This window comes from Podarcis raffonei, chromosome 11, assembly GCF_027172205.1.
Source record: "Podarcis raffonei isolate rPodRaf1 chromosome 11, rPodRaf1.pri, whole genome shotgun sequence".
NCBI lineage: Eukaryota > Metazoa > Chordata > Lepidosauria > Squamata > Lacertidae > Podarcis > Podarcis raffonei.
The window spans coordinates 12,579,105-12,595,600 of NC_070612.1; the positions used below are offsets into that span (position 1 = coordinate 12,579,105).

Below are 16,496 nucleotides of genomic sequence, written 5' to 3' on the forward strand. Positions count from 1 at the left end.
AACAGGTCCTTTGAGATATTATTTTTCCGGAGGATTTTCAGAAAGTATAACCTCTGCTGTGTTCTCTTCATCAAGTCTTTACTGTTTTCAACTGTTTTCAATGTTCAACCATGGTTGGGCGTTGTCTGTCGTCTGAACCCATGCTCATGGTTTAGCTATATATCCATACAATGAAGTGACATAGTGCAGCAATTGTGAATGGCAACTATGCAGTCTTAGAAGATAAAATAAATAGGTGGACTCTTGTTTCTCTGGTCCTTGTTTTGGCTCTGTTCCTGTTAAACCACCTGAGTTTGCTATTAGAGGGGATCCTGGTACTGTTAATGGCACTACTAGACAGGGAGGGATAGAGAGGAAGCGGGGGAAAAGAGCGTCTTGTGTGGTTGTTGTTTTGATATTTCATCCGAAAGGTCAACTCTGCCACTTCTGCAATAGGACTCTGGTAGTTTCTCCTCCACTTATGGGAAGTTCTCCTTCAGCTTCCACATCTAGAGGATGTTGGGGGCCATATGATCCCATCCCAAGCTCCTTACCAAGACATGATACAAATTAGAACAGAATTAGAAAGGTCCAGGAATAAAAAAGAAAGAAAAACGCCCCTTCATTTTCTAAAGAATAATTCCATGTGTGATTGTTGGAAGAAAACATGCTTTTATTCCCTTTGGAAAGCTGTAGAGTAAGCGATAATCAGGTATGAAGTAGAACAAATGTACCTTCTAAACATTGTTTAGAAGAGAACATTCTGCTGAGAAGCTCCTTGTGCAGAGCTGGTGTGGTTGCATAACGATGCACCAATGAAATTTCCTTCTTCTGCATAACTCTCAGTGATATTTAAGAGCTGTCAGTGTGGTTGTTATGAGATCAATTTAATTTCGATTAGTTTGGATAGAGGTAGCCTGTGTATGGAACGGAAGGTTAAAATTACAGCCATATAAAGATATAGGAGCAGCTTGCACCAAAAGCCGATGGGGGAGCACATTATCTGATGATATGCCTAAGACTTCTAGTGAGCTGGCAAAATCAGCCCTCCAATTTCTTGCAAGCGTTCTTCCCCTGCAACAGACACTTCTATTTTTCCATCTCAGAGCGCATGAGAATTTCTTTAGAGCAGGGATAAGGAACCTGTGATCCTCCAGCTGCTTCTGAATTGCAGTTCCCATCATCCCTGACTATTGACCACGCTGACTGGGGTTGATGGGACTTGAAGTCCAACAACAATTGGAGGGCGACAGTGAGGTGGCCAAGGGTGATGTGCATTACATTAGTAATTTATATATATGGTGATTACGTGGCTCTTCACTTCAATGGGTCTACTCTGAGCAGGTCTAGCATTGGATACAATTCTGGGACGCGGGTAGCACTGTGGTCTAAGCCACTGAGCCTCTTGGACTTGCCAATCAGAAGGTTGGCGGTTCGAATCCGTGCGACAGGGTGAGGTCCCGTTGCTCTATCCCAGCTCCTGCCAACCTAGCAGTTTGAAAGCACACCAGTGCAAGTAGATAAATAGGTTCCGCTGTGGCAGGAAGGTAAACGGCGTTTCCGTGCGCTCTGGTTTCCATCACGGTGTTCTGTTGCTCCAGAAGCGGTTTAGTCCTGCTGGCCACATGACCCGGAAAGCTGTCTGTGGGCAAACGCTGGTTCCCTCGGCCTGAAAGCAAGATGAGTGCCGCAACCCCATAGTCACCTTGGATTGGACTTAACCGTCCAGGGGTCCTTTACCTTTCTTACCTTTACAACTCCTTTCTCTTTTATTGTTTCTTTGGAAGTTCGAAGTTTTAAATTTTTTTTGCTGTCCTGCAGTTTTGTATTTATTGGCCCAATTTTATTTCTGTTCTCAGTTTTCTGTTTCCTGATATTTTATGATGCATTGCAATTTGGTTCATTCCGTTTTTAGCCATAGATCACTTTAGAAATATATATTGAAAGGTGAAATAAAAATCTTGTAAATAAACCAAAGGTGCAGGGTATCTGTTGCAATTTGTCAGCCCACGTATAAAGTGAGCCGTTCGAGAACTTTCAAGGAAGGCTGTAGAAATTCATTTTTAAGTAGGCCAAATGGAAAGGAAGCAAACACATCTTTCATTGCTGCTATTTAGTTGCGTATTACAGGATTTCCAAAGGAGCTGGAAATCATGTAGCTTTTAAAGAGATGATTTAAATATCCAAGTAGCAAGACTTTATGTCTCCTTAAAAGCTTCTGCTGGTGAAGGCAGGTGTTTCTGCCCACTAATGAGGACAGCTGCAATAGCAAAGAAATTCAGAGCTACAACAAGGACTCTAAATCAAGACGATTGATTTTATTGTAAGATTTGCCATCAGCTAAAATTTAAAAGTGTTGTTTTTAATTTTGAACATTCTTCCCCAGAGGAACTTTGCAATTAAATGTGACTGTTTATCTTTATGCTTCATGGTCAGTATGAGATACACAAAATGATAAAAAAGCATATATTGCTGTTGCAGGGAACAAAGGCGCAGCGCACAGTTAGCACCAGCATGATGCTTCTCTAATAGAGCCTAGCCATAGAGCGGAAGGCGTTAGCTGTGCCAGGATTCACACTGGTTCAGATTCATTCACACTTCTGTTAGGAACACTGCATGGTGCAATCAGTAAGACTATGCTTTGCCAAGGCACAAGGCAGGTGGCACCTCTAGAACTGCAGGGAGGTGGTATGGTTAGATTGTCAAGCTAGGACTTGGGAAACCAGAGTTCACTGGGTGAATTTGGGCCAGTAACTGCCTCTCAGCCTCAGCTCCCTCACATGGGGACGCGGGTGGCACTGTGGTCTAAACCACAGAGCCTCTTGGGCTTGCCGATCGGAAGGTCGGCAGTTCAAATCCCCACAATGGGGTGAGCTCCCATTGCTTGGTCCCAGTTCCTGCCAACCTAGCACTTCAAAAGCACACCAGTGCAAGTAGATAAATAGGTACCACTGTGGTGGGAAGGTAAATGGCGTTTCTGTGCACTCTGGTTTCTGTCACAGTGTTCCGTTGCACCAGAAGCGGTTTAGTCCTGCTGGCCACATGACCTGGAAAGCTGTCTGTGGACAAATGCTGGCTCCCTTGGCCTGAAAGCGAGTCGCCTTTGACTTTACCTTTACCTTACCTCACATGGTTGTTGTAGGGATTAATTGCAGAGGGAGCGAACCAGTGGCATGTGGTCAGTTGCCTAGGGGAATTAAGTTTGTCCCCTAAATGTTCCCCTGGTGCCTCCTTCCCAAAGTCCGGGAAGCTTTTGCTCGGCTTAGGGAGAGAGGCACGATGCTCCGACGGGTCAAAGAGCCCTTTGACCACCTTCCATAAGCACACCCACCTTGTGGAAGGATGCAGGAAGGCTCCAAGATCCTGTCCCAAAGCCCAGGAAGCTTCTGTGTGGCTCAGGAAGGGAGGCGCAATGCTCACACTCGTGACATCAGCCCTCCACCAATCGCCCTCGCAATCTGGTGCCTCTGGCCCCAATGGCTCTCATACAGAAAATTTCACCGCGCACCACTGGAGAGAACTGTGTATGCCACGTTGAATTCCTTGGAAAAAAAGTGAGCTTTAAATGAAACAAATAAACAAAACTTCTTTGGGGTGTACATGGCCTCTGTAGATTGTGGCTCATCAAATCCTGCCAATATTAACTGAGCTTTTTGTATGTCTGATTTGTATCATACGCAGGTCTTGACAAAGGCAGCCAGTACAGTTTCCAAGTTGCAGCCATGACAGTCAATGGGACAGGACCCTCCTCCGACTGGTATACTGCAGAAACTCCAGAGAGCGATCTTGATGGTAATTGTATTTCTTTTCACAGCCATTATAACTGCCTTTTTGCTCATTCTGATTGTTGCCTTGCCCTTCGGCTAAGGTTGCGGTGGAGGTCAGGAGCATTCAGCTTCCAGATCCATTGGAGCTGTTGTCTGAGTGCTTTCTCTCTGCAGTAGGTTTTCACTGGCTGCATGCTGTTAAAATTCTCCCTGTGTATGGACAAGTGAAGCAGAAGTGAGAAAAGAAAGGCAGCTTCATTTCTCTCCCACTACGCTCCTAGCACCTGTGTTTAATTTTAACTTCTTTCCCAGCTGTTGCTGTTGCAACTTTTGCCAAAATTGTAATATTGGGTGGTTACTGAAAACCAGGTTTGTTTTTAACCGTATTGCTTATTCTTCCGTGATACAATTCCTCTGGGGGGTTATCAAAAGAACCGATCTATTTGTGGCAGGCCCAATGGTCTATCTGCTATCAAAATAATATGCAGAAGTTCTCTGGGACCTTGGTCTCCCCTTGCTCCGAAACACTTGAGCAGCCAGTTCTGGGCACTTGGACCTGGGATTTCCATGTTTTCCATTGCCCCTGAAAAACTCCTAAGAATGCCATGATGGTGATGACCATTCCTCATTGGATCTGTAGCCTTCCAGTTCCCAACTCCTATCACTCCCAGCCAGCATGGCCAAGGGACTGGGATGATGGGAGCTGCACCCCAACACTTGGGAAGACCACAGTATCCCTGCCCCTCTGGTACAGTTTTCAAATATGGATGTTTCATTCAGCTGTCATAGCTGATTGGTCAATGACAGAGCCATTCATGGCCCCATATACAGCAGACATTTAAAGGGGTATCATGCCACTTTAAATAATCACACCTCTCTCCAAGGAATCCTGGAAAACCTAGTTTGTCAAGGGTGCTGATAGTTGTTTTAGCATACCCCAATTCCCCTCACAAAGCTGCAACAATTGGTTTAACCCTCAATCCCTCTTCCCAATGAATTCAGTTGATCTGTGAGGGAACTGGGGTCTCCTAAGTACTCTCAGCACTCTTTACAAAGTACAGGATTCTGTGGAGGAAGCCACGACTGTTTATGATACTCCTTTAAATGTATAGCTCAGGTGGGAGCCACATAGGGATATGAGATCCTTTCCCTCAGGCTGGTTTTTTTTTGGGGGGGGGGGTTGGAATTGGGATTTTGCAATTGAAACTCCAATAACCACCTCACTGCTGAGAACAGCACCCTGCGCCATACTTGGTTTTAAACCTGTTTCCGTTTGTTCACACTGCAGAAGCAAGCACAAGGGCACAAAAACATTTAGAGCCAAGCCTGTACCTTGAATCACTGACCCAGTTCTGTACCCCAGTGCAGACCCAGTCTAAGTTACTTCAGAATACACACACACAGTCTGGCTTTTTAAACAACCATCACCTTTCAGCTTCATGTTTTGCGCTCTAGCTACCTCTTGGGATGGCTCCTTTGGCGAGATCTGCAAGGTTAGAGACATGCAAGGATCAGCTAAATTCCTTTGGTGCTGCTGTGCGGATGGTTAACTGCAATTCCCTCTCTGCTCTTTTGCTGTAGAAGTTCCTTCACCGGATGCTTTTATTTTTAATTTTTTTGGCATCTGCAGTAACACACACACACAAAATGAAGAGCGTCTTGAAGAAACTCCCTTAACTCCCTATGGATTGCCCATTTAATTAGTGTGTTTTGTTAAAGCGATTAGAAATCCAAACACTGCTGCTGATCCAAGGTTCCCTGGAAAGGCAGAATAGTCTTTCTGACAGCTGGGAGCATTTTAAATATTTATTTTGAGCATAAAGCATTATGCTTTTTTCTCTGAGGGGGGCGGAAACCACTGGATGCTCAATTTCCCCCAAAACATCCGACTCAAACAGTTTAAGTAATGATGTTGGGGTGCTGGATCAGTCTTGTATAGCAATATTCTGGAGGAATATATTTATGTGTATTCTGGAGATGCTGTTTAACTTCCTTTCTAAACAAGAGCCGATCTCCTCCATTTCTGCACTAGGTTCACTCTCCATTCAGCTCTTCCTGAATTCTGTGTTTACCTAGAAGAATTCCTGGAATTAATTCTAGAACTGGATAATGCCCAGTTTGCTCCAGTTTTCCATTCATTTTTATTCATCTTCCCCTCTATATTACCATTGCGTCTATGTGCATTGATGCAACTGTATGTACAATAGCACTTGCCACAGTGCTTTATATTGATGAACCTGTGCTCTCCTGAGCACTGATAACCATGTAGAGAGCTGCCTTAGGCTGAATCAGACCATTGGTACATCTTCTTCAATATTGTCTACAATGACTGGCAGTGGCTCTTTGGGGTTTCAGATAAGGATCTCTCCCCAACATACATGGAGATAGAACCTGCGCCCTGGAACTGTTAAGAACTGGAAGCAGTGGCACCCTGTGCTGTCTATATACAAAATTGGTGCAAAAACAGTGGTACCAAATAATGTGATATTTCAAAATCTAGAATAAATTTGAAGGAGGAAAGCTTTAGAAGCAATGTTTTTCCTTCTTGAAGGATTGATTTATATGATCTCCCTACTCATAGTTGGATGCTGTTGAATACACACACACACATATTCCTTTCAGGTTGGATCGTTGTCACACTGATTGGTAGAATCCTTTGCCCCAGGTTGCTCCTTAGGTGAACTTCTGTCAGTGTAGAAATATCCAGGACAGGAGTAACAAATATGGTGCCCTCCATATCTTGCTGGACTCCAACTCCCATCAACCCCAGCCAGCACACCCAATGGCCAGGTATAATGGGAGTTGGAGTCCAGCAATATTTGGAAGGCACAACATTGGCTGTCCCTGATATAAGAATATGCATAGATACAAATTTCATCTCCGTGTGTCTGGCTAGACCAAATAAAGCCCTCTGCACAGGAAAAAGGCTGAAGCAGGTGATATTGCTGAAATTCAAAGTTCATTTGATCAGAATTCCAATTTGCCTCCCTCCTACATCACAGGTAAATAATGAATCGAACACTACTTCTCTTTAAATTCTTCCTCAGCTTTCAGTGGGGAAAACCAACATCCATGCAGGAAACATCTGCTACCAGTTAACTATCCCATATCCCATCAAGTTTTGCGTTTAAGCTATACTTGTGCCCTTCCTATGTTTTCATCCTCTCCCTCTATTCACCCCTCCCCTTGCGATTGTACACCAATGAGGACACATGCATGTGCTATACAGTGCCTGGTATAAAGCTGTCCTTGAAGAGCAATGAAGGATTATGAAAAATAGTAAAGTATCCTGAACATTTTGATGTCCCTCATTTTAATCCCTGCCCTTGAAGCGCAACATCCCACCCCTTTATGCCTGCTGCGTTTGAATATGTTCCTAATGATGTCCAGCATTCCAAAACAGCTTGCTTTGTTTTAACAGTAAGAAAATGTATTGCATTTCAAATACGTGCACACAGTGGTCCGGGAGATACTTAATGGTGTCATGTTTTTGTTTGTTTCTTTGTCTGCTCTTCCTTAAATGAAGCACCATTCAAGAATAGATTGACTTTGAGACTGTGGAGATTGTGAAGCCCTTGCAAATGTTGCTGTGTTCATTATGCGACCTCTAACATTCTCATAAGACTTTCCAGTGGATCCAGCGGTTCCTCAGAAGAATTTTATTCTGCCCCCAAAATTCACTGCAAAGCCTATAAACTATCAAGGGCATGGACGGCAGAATCAATGACAGCGCCGCTGAAAAGTATTAATCCCATCAGTTTTTTACTGCCTCCCCTCCGCCACCCGTCACCCAACGTTTATAGTGGGAATACTTCACAATCAAAGGAGGCCCTTTTCTCGGAGTTTGCACCAGCATTTTGCATCTGAGTCCTTTTACCTCTTCCATTTGGCTAAAATATGACAGGCCTCCTCATGGGGGGAAAAGATTGCAACTTGTTTCTTCCGCTCTCAAAGAGACAAGCTGCTTTCTTGCTCTTCTGAGGAGACTTGTGGTATGGTAGCTCCTAGGCAAACCTCCAGCAAAAGGGCTTGCTTTCCCCTCCAAAGGGTTTTAAAACACCCACCCACACCGTTAGACTGGATAACCATCTCATTCCTGGCTTGCACGTAATAAAATGCAAACGAATGCATTGTTAATAGAATGCTGTCGGTATATCATTATTTTCCTAGACAGATATCTTAACCCCCCCTGTGCTTTAGTATTAATCAGAGGAGGCAGGGTGAGTGAAGGAAAAATGAAAATATGCATGGTTGCGATAATGAATGCCACAGACCTAGACTGTCGCCACGTAATGTTAGAAGCACTGACTTATTTAATACTGCTTAAGTTGCTAGTCCATTGTTCGCTTACTGGCTTTTCTGAGCTTGCTTGCTGTTCACTATTATGAAATGTTTTTCTGTGAGTAATATATGCACACACAGAGAGAGAATGAGAGTGACTTCCACGTATTTAATTTATTGAACTTACTAGCTTTGTCCTCCGCCATTTTTCCATAAAGGATAATTCTTGCTTCCCCGTTTGTCTGACTCTTCAAAGAATAATAATTCAATGACAGGAAGGCGAAAGCATAGTTTGGAGATGACTGCATCTGTTGAATGGCACAATTAGACACCTTGTGCTTGGCGGTGGAAAAAATTCAGTTGTGCGTTTAAAGACGATAACCCAGCCTAGATATTTTACAAGCTGTATATTTTAATGACTTGCATGCTACTTCTGCATGTGACAAGGATGTGATACTTTGCTTCTTTCCAGAAACAATGACAGGTCAGCCTAAAGTGTGCTCTTGCTGCCGATCAAACGCAGACGGTGGCACTGCTAACAGCATCTTCCTTTGACTCCTAGAATCTCAGGTTCCTGACCAGCCAAGCTCTCTGCATGTGAGGCCTTTGTCAACCAGCATTGTAATGAGCTGGACGCCGCCACTGAACCCAAACATCGTTGTGCGCGGATACATTATTGGCTACGGAGTGGGGAGCCCATACGCCGAGACGGTGCGAGTGGACAGCAAGCAGCGCTACTATTCCATTGAACACTTGGGTAGGTGGGATTTCCACTCCAGGAAACGCTTAGAAGCTTGGGGAGGGGGCGAAATGTGTTTCTAGGCCTTCTAGTCAACCTGTCTATTCCAGGCCATAAATGCAGAGTATCCCCGGGGAATGCTAGGGTTCCCCCCAAAAAACTGTGGATTAATAATCCTGGATTTGTAGCCTTGTGATGGATATACTACAGTTCCTTTGCTAGAAGCTATGTGCATTACGGTAAATGTATTGTGTGGATGCAACCTAGGTCAGAAAGATCCTGCCACCCTTCGAGGCAATGAGTTCTGTTAGCAAATAGTTATACAGTGGGCGCTTGGGTTGAGAACGTGATCTGTGCGGGAGGCACATTTGCAACCCGCAGCATTCACAACCCATGACCCACACGTCTGCGCACATGCAGGTCACAATTTGGTGCTTCTGTGCATGCACAAAGCGCGATTTAGCGCTTCTGTGCATGTGCAAGCGCTGAAACCCAGAAGTAACTGTTCTGGTACTTCCGAGTTTGGCACAGTGTGCAACCTGAAATCATGCAACCCGAAGTGTCTGTAACCCAAGGTATGACTGTATTAACATTCAAATTATTATTATTATTATTATTATTATTATTATTATTATTATTATTATTATTATTTATTAATACCCCAGCCACTCTGGATGGCTTCCAACAGACTGTCCTCTTGTTACTTGACTCATTAGATGTCATCCTGTCATCTTTCTTGCCAATACAAATGAGAACCTGGCCCAGAGTAAACCCCATGTCCTCTTTGCATGCATGTGTGTGGTTGTTTTTTTTAATAGCATCCAACGAATGGTTCTGGCAGCCCAGGGCAAAATCAACTTGGGATTAATTGGGATTGCCAGTTAATTAACTTTGAGAATGATGAAGTTGAACGCCTAGCTTATGTGTTTGTTGGAGTGGGGCTCAAGCTCCCGGGTGTGACTTTTAAAACAAATGTCTTGGCTACATGCTGTAGCACCAGGAGTAGAAAGAAATATGTTTACAATGACTGAGTTCCGGCTTTCTCTCTTGCTCAGGTGTGAACCTCTTTTCAGATTTAGAGTAGCCTCAGTTCTCTATTGAGTTGTATAGACTGCAATCACAGACTCAGTTGGGTGGATTGACAAAAATCAGTTCCCCTTCTTCATCATATCCCAGGATCGGCAGCGTCTGAGGTTGGGGGTAAATCCACCCCCTCAACTGCCTAAAATTGTTGTCTCCTTTTCTCTTATATAATTCAGGAACTCTTATTGCCTGCATCCTTGCACTTAAATTACTGAAGGTCACTAAAATGATTTGTCTTATTACTTCCTGAAATATTCAGTTCTGGTCATTGGGGTATACTGTGAAACTCTGGCAATAGTAAGACTTGCTAAGTAGTATTTGAATATTTGAATATTTATGATCTACACTTTCATCAAACATATTAAGGCATACGTTATACTTTATAACATAAAGTATAGCCAGTCTATAAAGCATCAATAAAGCATTAGTAGATTCTGGTTGGTTAAAAAAAAATGTCAATCGTTATTTATTAAGATTTATTTATATAATTATATTTAGCAAGAGTCCAAGTACTTGTCTCAGGGGCACAAAAAGTGACCCCTTCACTTGTGGTGCTCTTTTGACAACCAGTGATGATGGCATTTGTTGTGGTGATGTCATCTGTGCACTTTCACCTTTAGTCAATCAGCAAACCTGTAGCTGAAAGGAAACTGGGCTTTCTGTCCCCTAGAGGAAGCCACTTTCTGAATTGGACTTCAACAGAGCACATTCATGGAAATATATCTCCAACTTGGTGCTCAACTAAATGTTAGCTTAAACATGGTGAATTTCAAAACCTGCGCTTGCTAAGATGACAGCAAGCCGTGCATAACTTTCCACCTCCACCAGTTCTGCTTTGCCCTCAGCTAAGCTTAACCTCTGGTTTTAGTGTCTGACTGGGTGGAAATCAACTGAATCTGCATGGGAGGGATCCTTGCACATAGGAAGTATCAAACTTCTACCATTCCACCATTCTCATCTACAAGTGCATTAAGTGGGATTTAGGTTTATAAGGAAAACCTTTCTCATTTTTTCACTTCCAAATATTGTATTTTTAAAGGAATGCATGATTATTTTTCAAGTTCGGATACACTCCCTCATTTTTCCAGCCTTAAATTCAGTTGCACTATTACTACTATACAACAATTTGTGTGTTTTCTCTCTCTTAAAAGTCTGCACATTTCTCCTAATACCTGTATTTCCCCAAGCTACACATTTTTGTGAGTAATTTCCCCTAGTATGATGTAATTTTGTACAATAGTTTGATTAATGCATGTATTTTGGTGCACACTTTTGGGTTGCAGAGCTATATCACAAAAAGTAGTAGCAACTGGCCAGATAAACCAGGTGAGGGGAGCCAGTGGGTCTCAAACCCTCCACTGCATGTGAAGACAGGCTCTGGTGGATTAAGCAGATGAGATTGATAGTGGGTCCAATGGTAAAGAAGGCAGTTTTAGCATATGCTGTAGAGCATGGGTAGGCAAACTAAGGCCCGGGGGCCGGATCCAGCTCAATCGCCTTCTAAATCCGGCCCGCAGACAGTCCAGAAATCAGCATGTTTTTACATGAGTAGAACGTGTCCTTTTATTTAAAATGCATCTCTAGGTTATTTGTGGGGCATAGGAATTTGTTCATTTATTATTATTATTTTCAAAATGTAGTCCAGCCCCCCACAAGGTCTGAGGGACAGTGGACCGGCCCCCTGCTGAAAAAGTTTGCAGACCCCTGCTGTAGAGGGAGGTGAGAGGCAGGCGTAATTCATCAGCCTGGGAAGGTAGCCTATCTAGGAGAAGGAAGACTCTGATTCTAAACCTCTGCTGCCTTGTGGGATACCTTCAAGAGAAGAAAAGGTTAAGGAGCAAACCCTACACAAATCCAGAATGGAGTTCCTAAGATGGTTGGATGACGCCTTGTAAGTCTCCTTCTGGCAACTCTTGCAGCCGACCTGGTGCCACATGTATCGCTCTGCTTTCCTTTGGACCACATCACCAAGGCCAAGAAAGGTCCCTTGTTGCCTGGGTAGCCCAGGACCTGGGCAGCGTAGGACACACTGCCTTCAGTGCTGCTAATACAGAGGTTTGACTTCACCCCTGGAAGCCCACTCCATTGCCTCTTGAGACAGGTGGATGCTCTAATAAGTGCAAAGTAGGTAGATTCGTATTAAATCATTAGATTAAAATGTTAACCAATTTCCCCCTCTCTTCCACATCCCTAATTTAGATTCCATTTCTGCTCTTTGCTAAATAGATCATTGGTGTGTCTCCCTGTATGACTTCCGATATTCTTCTAACTTGGCTTGCAGATCAAAGGCAGTGCCCTTGCCGCTGTGACTGTTAGCATCAAGACAGTAACAGGCATGAGAAAGTGGACTGTTTCTTTTTAATCTTCCTCTGTGGAGGCAAGAGTCTGATCTAGCAAACGGCAGATCACAAACTCAGGAGCCCCCACCACTGCTTTCCTGAAAACAGCCTGTGTTTGTCTTGCTCATTAATTTCTTGGCATCCTGAGCGCCACTAACACATTTTCCTAATCAAGTTGCTTTGCTGTGCAGGAGGCTCTGCGAAAAAGCTGATCTAATGATGAGCTTGTTACGTCAACGACAGAGTCCGAAACATAATCAGCGTTTTATACGCCATGACTGCAGTGCTGGTGGGGTTATTCCAAAGGGTGCCGTTGCTTCATAGAGAAGTTGAAATGCTAATGAGTGCCATGCTGAGTGGATGCAAAGTCCCACACTTGACTTCTGAGCACATTCGTTCCTCCACTGCCAGTGTCTGAACACAATGGCAATCAAACCCTCATACTTCCCCTGTGTCAAAATAGTGTCAGGGGGTGTTTCATTATCCATTATTCATTGTGTGCTTTCTCTGACACGTTGCCTTGATGTCATATCAGGAAAAATGTATTGAAATGCGGTGGAGGGTGGGATGTGCGTGCTAGCTTCAGGGAAACAAAGATCAAATTTTGAGGAAATGACTGCACAGGATCATCTTAATGGCCTGCATAATAGTCTGATTTGCACATCACACTAAGCTAACATTGTTGCTTAGCACGAATACATGGGGACCTGGAGAGGAAATTGTGGCTGCTTGGCTCCTACTTGGCTTTGCTGCTGCGCCAATAGGTTGTGGTTTTGCTTAGGTCATGATTTAGCTTTTTCTAACCCCAAGCTGAAGGTCCGTATAGTTAAAGCTATGGTTTTCCCAGTAGTGATGTATGGAGGTAAGAGCTGGACCATAAAGAAGGCTGATCGCCGAAGAATTGATGCTTTTGAATTCTGGTGCTGGAGGAGACTCTTGAGAGTTCCATGGACTGCAAGAAGATCAAACCTCTCCATTCTGAAGGAAATCAGCCCTGAGTGCTCACTGGAAGGACAGATCGTGAAGCTGAGGCTCCAAGACTTCGGCCACCTCATGAGAAGAGAAGAGAAGACTCCCTGGAAAAGACCCTGATGTTGGGAAAGATTGAGGGCACAAGGAGAAAGGGACGACAGAGGACGAGATGGTTGGACAGTGTTCTCGAAGCTACTAACATGAGTTTGACCAAGCTGCGGGAGGCAGTGGAAGACAGGAGTGCCTGGAGTGCTCTGGTCCATGGGGTCATGAAGAGTCAGACACGACTAAATGACAAAACAACAGCAACAACAAACCCCAAGCTGAAACCAAGGTTTCTCCTATGGTTTGCTGCTTGCCCTCCTTGTTCTGGGAGGCAACTAATTGGGAGGCAAACTACCCCTGTAACATGTGTCTGGTTGTGTAAAACTAAATACTTTTCTGGAGAAATGTCCATGTTATCTGGATTTTGAAGTTCAAGTTTTGAAGATGTGAGCAGTGGTATAAGCACTTGCTGTTTTTATCACAGCTTGGTTCTCACATCACATTAAGCCATAGTTTAGCAATTATGGTTTGATAGGAACATGCAGCTTGCTGTTTTATGTTGTAAACTGCCCTGAGCTCTTCAGATGAACAGCGGTACATAAATGCAATAAATAATAATAATGATCTTTCTCACTTCGCTTCTTGCATATGTTTTACACATCCTCCTGGCCCTAGGCCTAGTCTGCAAAACATTGAGCGTCTGCAAAATATTCAGCCTTGGAGGAAGGAAGTCCTTCCTACCTTTCAGAACTAGGGAATTAAGAAGACACGGTTTTCCATTTCACTCTCTCTTCATCACATGCAGCACTGTTTCCATACCACAGCAGTTCATTTTCTGCCAAAAACTATGTTATTCGCCTCACTGTCTACTGCGGTGAAATTATGTAACTTACATAATTACTGTATTTTTCGCTCCATGAGACACACTTTTTCCCTCCTAAAAAGTAAGGGGAAATGTCTGTGCGTTTTATGGAGCGAATGTGTGGTCCATCGCTGGCTCCCTTTCCAGCCCCTTGCCCAGGCCTCCATTGTTGAATGTTCTGCAGACAGAGGCCGTTTGTTTCCCCAGCGACATGTGACTGGCTGATTAGATTATCTGTCTGGAAACTGTAGAAACCACTCCCTTTCCTTTCCCAAAGAAGCTGCAGAACTGTGAGTTGAACCCCGTAAAAACAGGATTTTTTTCCCTTTGCAAAGTAAGCTCAACAACTTTGAGATGATCCTCAAAAAAGGGACTTTTCCCCTTTGCAAAAGAAGCTGCACAACTGTGAGCTGATCCCCCCCAAAACAGGGCTTTCCCCCTTTCCTCCTCTAAAGACTAGGTGCGTCTTATGGTCAGGTGCGTCTTATGGAGCGAAAAATACGTTAATTTTGCAAGTTATGATTTAATTACATTATTCCATCCTATTAATTTCAGTGCAAAGGAAATGCAGTGCAAATGGGGGGGGGGCATGATCAGTTATGTATCATTTGCAAACTGAAAGCAAGAACAACAGTGAATGTTGATTGTATTTGCTAGATTGATCTCCATTCTGGACATGGGACAAAGACATGAACATTGCAAATTTCTGCCCTGATTCTATTTTCATTGGAGTTCTCCATCTCTACTCAGAATCAATAAACACTTGTCTGTCTGTCTGTCTGTCTGTCTGTCTGTCTGTCTGTCGTACTTCTGTCCCAAGTTTCCTTGTTCAGCTGAAGGCAGCGAATACCAGACATTGTAAAAGGCATTAAAAATTAACTAAAACACAAGAGGAGGGAACCAAAAGACTAGCAAACCAGCAAGTAAAATGTGTTGTTGTTCTTAAGGAGGGACAATAAAATGAAATATAAAGTCAAAAGGATTATGTACCAGTTATGTCTATGCCAAGGGTATGGTACAGCCACTAAAAGACCAAAAACTTCCTAAACAGGAAGGTTTAAACAATGTGGTGGAGGGCTAAAGGGCCCAAAATGGACCTTTCTGGGTGCTGAAAGATGTCTCACTTGTTCCAATCAAGGATGGGTTTGGAACTGACTAGAACACCCCCTTTAGCTACGCTTACATCAGTTTTACGCCAACGTAACTGCCATTGTTCTGCGCCAACAAATCCTGGAAATAAAGGGCATTGAGAAAATCCCATGGGCCTGTTACAGATTCCTAGCTTCCTTCAAAGTACTACAGCTCCCTCCGGAGGTGGATAATGACTGTTAGACCAGTTTAAGTTTGTAGCTTTGGCCTTCCCATGAGAGGATGTGTGCTTCCGATTATGCTTCCCCCGCACCGTCCTTACAACTGGCTGCTTTAATCAATCTCCTGTCCTGATTGTGATGAGCCACAAGGAACACGTTGCACCATGTCCCAGGATTTGTACCGATGCTCTGCTGCCTTGTGGGTACAAGTAATGATGCAGACACTGACCTATAATTCCCTTAGTAGCTCAGACTCGGCCATCTCCCTCCCTCCCCACCTCATCATGACTTCTAAGGATGGATTATCAAGTCACCATCGTTGTTGTTTTTGGGGGGAACAAAGTGACAACTGTTACTCTTAGTGCTGAGACGAAGCGATTGATTCCATTTTAGTTCCTACTTTGCCCTCGTTAAAAGACACTCGGTTTTTCAAAGTGCTTTTGCGTGCCTCCTTCGATTTTCATCTGCTTTTCAGTCAGCAGACCTGAACACTAGTAGTAGGTGTGAAAAAGTTTCCAAAGGCTGATAAAAAAGGGGGTGGGGGGACTTCTGAAGGGATGCTGAAAAGCAGTTCAGGTGCTGAGAGGGAAGAAGGTCAATGTTACAGCAGATCAGCTGCAAAATACAGGTTCTGTAGAGTATTTGTTTCCTTGAACATATAAACATAGGATACTGCCTATTAAGTTAGGTAAAAGGTAAAGGTAAAGGACCCCTGGATGGTTAAATCCAGTCAAAGGCGACTATGGGTTGCAACGCTCATCTCACTTTCAGGCTGAGGGAGCCGGCATTTGTCCACAGATAGCTTTCCGGGTCATGTGGACAGCAGGACTAAACCGCTTCTGGAGCAACAGAACACCGTGATGGAAACTAGAGCACTGAGCCTAAGGCTTGCCAATCGGAAGGTTGGTGGTTTGAATCCCCGTGGCGGGGTGAGCTCCCATTGCTCGTTCCCAGCTCCTGCCAACCTAGCAGTTTGAAAGCACGTCAAAGTGCAAGTAGATAAATAGGTACCGCTCTTGCGGGAAGGTAAACGGCGTTTCCGTGAGCTGCTCTGGTTTCGCCAGAAGCGGCTTAGTCATGTTTTGCCACATGACCTGGAAAAACTTTCTGTGGACAAAC

General features: G+C 43.9%; 1 protein-coding gene across 4 annotated transcripts in view; it reads left to right on the forward strand.

Annotated features, from left to right (window-relative positions):
• DCC (DCC netrin 1 receptor) overlaps window positions 1-16,496 on the forward strand; it is a 921,347-nt gene that overhangs the window by 777,657 nt on the left and 127,194 nt on the right. For 3 of the 4 annotated variants that reach the window (XM_053408811.1, XM_053408813.1, XM_053408814.1), the window contains exons 14-15: window positions 3,661-3,771; window positions 8,590-8,784. In XM_053408811.1, coding sequence (XP_053264786.1) covers window positions 3,661-3,771; window positions 8,590-8,784 — 306 coding nt within the window. The remainder of the gene's footprint in view (window positions 1-3,660; window positions 3,772-8,589; window positions 8,785-16,496) is intronic. The other variant, XM_053408815.1, reaches the window with a different exon arrangement.